Genomic DNA, 6,000 nt, shown 5'->3' on the forward strand with positions numbered 1-6,000 from the left:
GCCAAAAAGTCAAATGAAGTGATGAGACGAAGAGTTAAAATAGAAAACACAAAATAGTCAAATAGATGAACCTTTCTACACATTATTGGTTTATAAATTCAAATAACGCCGTCAGTCCGTCACTTGCTCACTACCAAATATATATTGAAACCATAGCTCAGAAAGTTATATCGGCGGACGAACATGGTCGGAAAATTGATGAAAGCTGTTTGGTACAATTCTTATGACGGAGGTTCCGCTGCTTTGAAGGTAATACAATTATATTGTTTTTCTATCCCCCTTTCTGTTTCGAATTTATTTAACCAGTAACGTTTTTTTTCCTGGAGAGATTAGGATTAGCCTATCTGATAAACAATATATTACATACATAACTCCTGGTATTTATGGACTACTGATGTAGTAATGTTCTAACGTGATGCATTATATACTATCGCTTATATCTTGTGCAGCATGTTGAGATCCCCGTTCCTTCTCCTGACGTTGATGAGATTCTGGTGAAAATAGAAGCAGCAAGCATAAACCCAATCGATTGGAAAATTCAGAAAGGCATGGTTCGCCCTCTTTTACCCAAAAAGTTTCCTTTTATACCAGGTTTGTTCAATACTTCAATTAGGATCCATCATCATTTATCCAATCGTAAGATTTCTATATATATATATATATATATATATATATATATATATATATATATATATATATATATATAAACCTTATTATTTCTAAAAATATATTTAAGACGTCTAAGTGTTTAAGCTAACAGTACAACAAATCAGCATTAAAATAATATAATAATTTAAATCCTACAAAATACAATGCAATAAGTACAAATGTTTAATGCATAATAAATTACATACTCCAATATTGAAACATTCAAATGTCAAGTCCTTATCTTTCCAGATAAAAAGGACATCAACAATTTTGACTTGACTCTTCTTTTTCCTTATTTTACTCTTTATCTCTTCTTATCTTGACATTTGAATTCTCTGTCAATTCTCCTAATTTGAAATTTAAAAATGTGTATGAGGAGTCATCAATTGTCATAACTTGATAATAACCCCTTATATCTATACGTTTTAAATTTTTATGAACTTTAATTGATAATGGACGTTATATCATAAAAATGATTTCTAATTAAATATGGGGCCTAAAGAAAAAAATACAATATTAATATAAATTTGTTCTACTAACAAACTCATTGATGTATTATGTCACAAATAACGTCAAAATATAAGTATATTGTTCTTAGAGAGTTAGACTTTACTTTCTATGGAACATAACATTCTTATAAAATAAACGTATCACCGAAAAAATTTATTCATGTACCCAATACAAACAAAAACGACAAATACATCAAAGAATACATTGTTTCTCAAAAAGAAAAAAGAATCAATAAATTGAAACTAATACAAAAAGAAACGATTTGCAGAAACAACCTATTTGTCACCGCCGCTTTGCGCGGGTAACGACTAGTATATATATATATATATATATATATATATATATATATATATATATATATATATATATATATATATATATATATATATATAGGGTTAGGTTCATTTGAGACCACCTATATTTTGTGAGACCGTGAGATACATTTTTTTATTTTTTTTATTTTTTTTTTAATTTTTTTTAGTTAACTCAAGTTCCGAAAATAATATTTAAAAAAAGAATTTTTTGATTTTTCCATTTATTTTGCATTTTAAAATTATTTTTATAATATGTACAGTGTAATATTCTATTTAGAATATTTCACGTATTTTTAAAAAAAAATAGAATTTTTTTTTATTTTTTTTAGTTAATTCAAGTTCCGAAAATAATATTTAAAAAAAGAATTTTTAGATTCTTCCATTTATTCTGCATTTTAAAATTATTTTTTAGAATATGTCAGTGTAATATTCTATTTAGAATATTTCACGTATTTTTCAAAAAAAAAAACGGAATTTTTTATATTTTATTTATTTATTTTTTATTTTTTTAGTTAATTCAAGTTCCGAAAATAATATTTAAAAAAAGAATTTTTGGATTTTTCCATTTATTTTGCATTTTAAAATTATTTTTAGATTTAGTCTCACGGTCTCTCAAAATTAGAATGGTCTCAAATGAACCTGAACCTATATATATATATATATATATATATATATATATATATATATATATATATATATATATATATATATATATATATATATATAACCCGTGAAACCACGGCTACAAAATTAATTAAACTTTAATAGTTAGAACACAAAATTATTAATCAATTATAATTGTTAATTTAAATAATTGTGTGAAATTATATCACCTTATAATTTGTATTAATTTTATTTTAATTTTTATTTCATTGTTATTAATTTATTGTAATTAAAGTGAAAATTTTAAAATTTGAAATAGATAATTAATAGGTTGACAAGTGACATGCATTAATTAAAAGGTTTAATATGGTGACACATGACAAAAAAAGAATAAAATGTGTATTAATGAGGAGGCCTAATATGATGACAGATGTCAAAAGAATATTAAAACTATTCTTTTATTAGAATAGGGATATATATAGGGTTATGATTAAATGTGAATGATATATATATTGTGTGAGTGTATGACAAGTTTTGGACCATTAGATTTAGATGTGTATATGGCTAAGATTATATGGTATACCATAATTACAGTGGAACACAACACACATAAATATTTCTTTTTAATAAGAAATTAAAAATAATTATTATAAAGACATAATTTATATTTTGATTAATTCTCAATAAGGAATGTATTAAATGAATTTTTGTAACCGATTGCAACCACATTTAATTTTTGTAAAAAGAGAAGTTTAATATTATCCGTGCGTTCTTTAAAAATACGATATAATATATTCTGCATATTTAAATTCTTTAAGAATAATTTCATCGTTTAGCATAATTAATTTTTTTAATACCATCAATTGGAGTATATTCTTTTATAATGAGTGCTACCTTCGTTCTTGTATTTTAGTTTTGTTTATTATTGTTTGTGTATTCTTAAAGAATATGGTATAGTACAACATATATTATCGAAAATAATAGTTTGAATAAAAAAATCTGTAACATGATTAATGTGTTATAATTGAAGAATTCTTTGAGAATTCAATAATTCTTGAAGAATGCAAGGCCTAAAATTCTTTATGTTTCAACTTTTTGGGATCAATATTCATTAACAGTAACCACAACTAATATTCTTTAAGAATAATATTAACATTCTAGAAAAAAAAAATTAACTGCAAATGGTTTAAAGAATAATTTAACATGGTCTATACAATCAAAAACAATAGTTAATAAATAACAAAAAAAGTAATTAGTATTCTTGCATGCTTGAAACCAAAACCATGATTTAAGGAAAATATACGACTTCATTTTTTGGTTAGTAAATAATTATGTTTAAACTTCCAAAATTACCTTTTACTTATTTAATTAATCATTTATTGTTTTTCTAAATTCTCATTGGTTCACACATTCACACAATAATTAAGGTTTATATATAAACCTAACTCTCTCTCTATATATATATATATATATATACATAGAGAGAGAGAGAGATAGGTTCAAATGTTTCTACTATCTCTTGTGTGCATGTAGGATTGATTCTGGACCAATCATTTTAGTTAATTTAAAAAAGTAATTAATGCATATTAAATGTCGAAGATTTAATTAATACTCATTATATCTTCAATATGTAATATCTTTAATTAGTTTCTTAAAATAACTAAAATAATTGGTCCAGAATCAATCCTACATGCACACAATAGATAGTTAGAACAAAATAATCTAACCATATATATTTATATATATATATATATATATATATATATATATATATATATATATATAATTGTAATATATTTGTTGAAATAGTATGGGATATAGCAGGAGAGATTGTGGAAGTTGGACCTGGAGTCAAGAATTTTAAAGTTGGTGACAAAATCGTTTCCACCCTTGTGTGTTTCATCTTTCTTCTTTCCATATTTAGTAAAATTTTGTTCTATGACATATGTCTTAGTCGCACTTGTGTATGTTATTTCCTGTCTTTATACTACATTTTTGCTTTTTTTTAGGGGGTTATAGGTGGAGGGTTGGCGGAGTACGTGGTGGCTAAGGAGAGCTCAACGGTTTTTAGACCACCAGAAGTTTCGGCTGTAGATGGTGCGAGTCTAGTCTTTGCAGGGTGCACCGCTCTTCATGCCCTAACTGTAACCGCCAGACTAAACCTTGTAAAGACCCAACCACGCTCAAACATTCTTGTAACTGCCGCTTCAGGCGGCGTAGGCCACTACGCAGTCCAATTAGCAAAACTAGGGAACATACATGTGACCGCAACATGTGGGGCCCGTAACATCAAATTAGTGAAAAACTTAGGAGCTGATGAGGTGCTAGATTACAAGACCTCGGAAGGTTCCTCCCTTAAAAGCCCATCGGGCAAGAAATACGATGTAGTGATCCATTGTACGTCTGGGATCCCGTGGTCGACCTTTGAGCCTAATTTGAGCAAAAATGGGATAGTTGTTGATTTAACACCTGGTGTTCGTGCTTTTTGGACTTATGTTGTGAATAAAATTATGTGTTCAAAGAAGCAACTATACCCATTGATTATGACTCCAAAAGCTGAAGAGATTGAGTGTCTTGTGAAGTTGGTAAAAGAAGGGAAACTGAAATCTGTTATTGATTCGAGATATCCTTTAAGCAGGGCTCAAGAGGCTTGGACTAAGAGTATTGAAGGGCATGCGACTGGGAAGGTGGTTGTGGAGACGTAATGTAAATATATAGTTATTTATTTATGGATATCACTTAAGATCTTATTTTATAAGTTATAGAAAGATCTATGTTTCTCATTAAACAGATTAAATTTGTGACAAATATGTGTTTGATCAACGACATATTAGTGTCAGATCCTAGTTTTGAATCTTTAAATTATCTGTTTTGATTTTATCGATTTGTTTTGGAATAAAGATTTTGATGTGAAATTACCATAATGCCACTATGGGCCATTTTGCACCCTTTTAGGAATGGCAACGGGGCGGGTTCGGGGCGGGGCATGGTTTCCCAAACTCGCCCCAATATTTTTCGGCTATCTTATCGGGGCATTCCATTGGGTTTCGGGTTTTCCCGTCAGGTTTCGAGTATCTTATCGGGTTTATAACAATTCATAACAAAATCTTTATTCCGTTTTAGGGTACCCCAGTGTCTTATAAAAAATACATGTTCTAGCCTCCCTTTTAAATTAAAGAGTAAATTACATGAATCGTTCCTCATGCAGGTCCTAAAAGACATGTTCGGTCCCTATTTTCAGAAATTAACTCGGACCGTCCCTCGTTCGGTTAAAAGTTACACGCCTCATCCCTTATTAGTTTAAATTTATACGGTTCATCCCTTACGAAACTTGAAAAGACAATTCTACCATTCTTTATTCTTTTTTTGATTTATTTATGTTTCTTAAAGTTATTTCTAAAATAAAAAAACCCCACCCCACCTTACGAACCCACCCTCCCCTAAAATTGCAATATATCTTTCCTTTATCCCTATTTTTTCTTTGAATCTTCTCCCAAAACTATCATCATCGCTACCACTGCCATACCACCATCATCGGACCTCCATTATCGAACCATCACTACCGGACCAGCCCTCTATCGTCTATTTTGTTACAGATTTGGGAAAGAAACCTAAAACACCCACCCTCTTTCCCTATATCGATGCTAGAACCCAATTTCATGGTTGATTCTGGAGTGAAGATTTGCAACCCTCTTTGCAACTCAGATGAGGTTACCTTGTCGGTGACTGAGAGGAGGCTTGAAAGAGGTGGCTCACCGGAAACAAATGGACCCATCTGCATCCATCACCATTGAACCACCTTCATCATCTTTAACCATACGTTGTTACCATTCCACCATATCAACCACCTGTTCATCATCATCTTCTTCACTTCATAACACCGTCAGCCACCCATATACCCACATAAACACCATCCCAGTCATCA

General features: G+C 29.3%; 1 protein-coding gene across 6 annotated transcripts; it reads left to right on the forward strand.

The window, feature by feature from the left end:
* Positions 1 to 113: 113 nt before the first annotated feature.
* Positions 114 to 4,976, forward strand: LOC145055455 (chloroplast envelope quinone oxidoreductase homolog). Of its 6 annotated transcripts, none has more exons than XM_079003788.1 (4): positions 114 to 249; positions 450 to 591; positions 3,885 to 3,940; positions 4,085 to 4,976. In XM_079003788.1, exons 1-4 carry the CDS (start codon positions 184 to 186, stop codon positions 4,778 to 4,780), a joined length of 960 nt encoding a protein of 319 aa, XP_078859914.1. In that variant the 5' UTR covers positions 114 to 183; the 3' UTR covers positions 4,781 to 4,976. The 6 variants fall into 6 exon arrangements, with proteins under 6 accessions (XP_078859914.1, XP_078859915.1, XP_078859916.1 ...); XM_079003789.1 differs by having other exon boundaries at positions 3,897 to 3,940; XM_079003790.1 differs by having other exon boundaries at positions 3,900 to 3,940.
* Positions 4,977 to 6,000: the final 1,024 nt, after the last annotated feature.

This window comes from Lactuca serriola, chromosome 5 (assembly GCF_051521515.1).
Source record: "Lactuca serriola cultivar US96UC23 chromosome 5, Lser_US96UC23_V15, whole genome shotgun sequence".
In the NCBI taxonomy this organism is placed as follows: domain Eukaryota; kingdom Viridiplantae; phylum Streptophyta; class Magnoliopsida; order Asterales; family Asteraceae; genus Lactuca; species Lactuca serriola.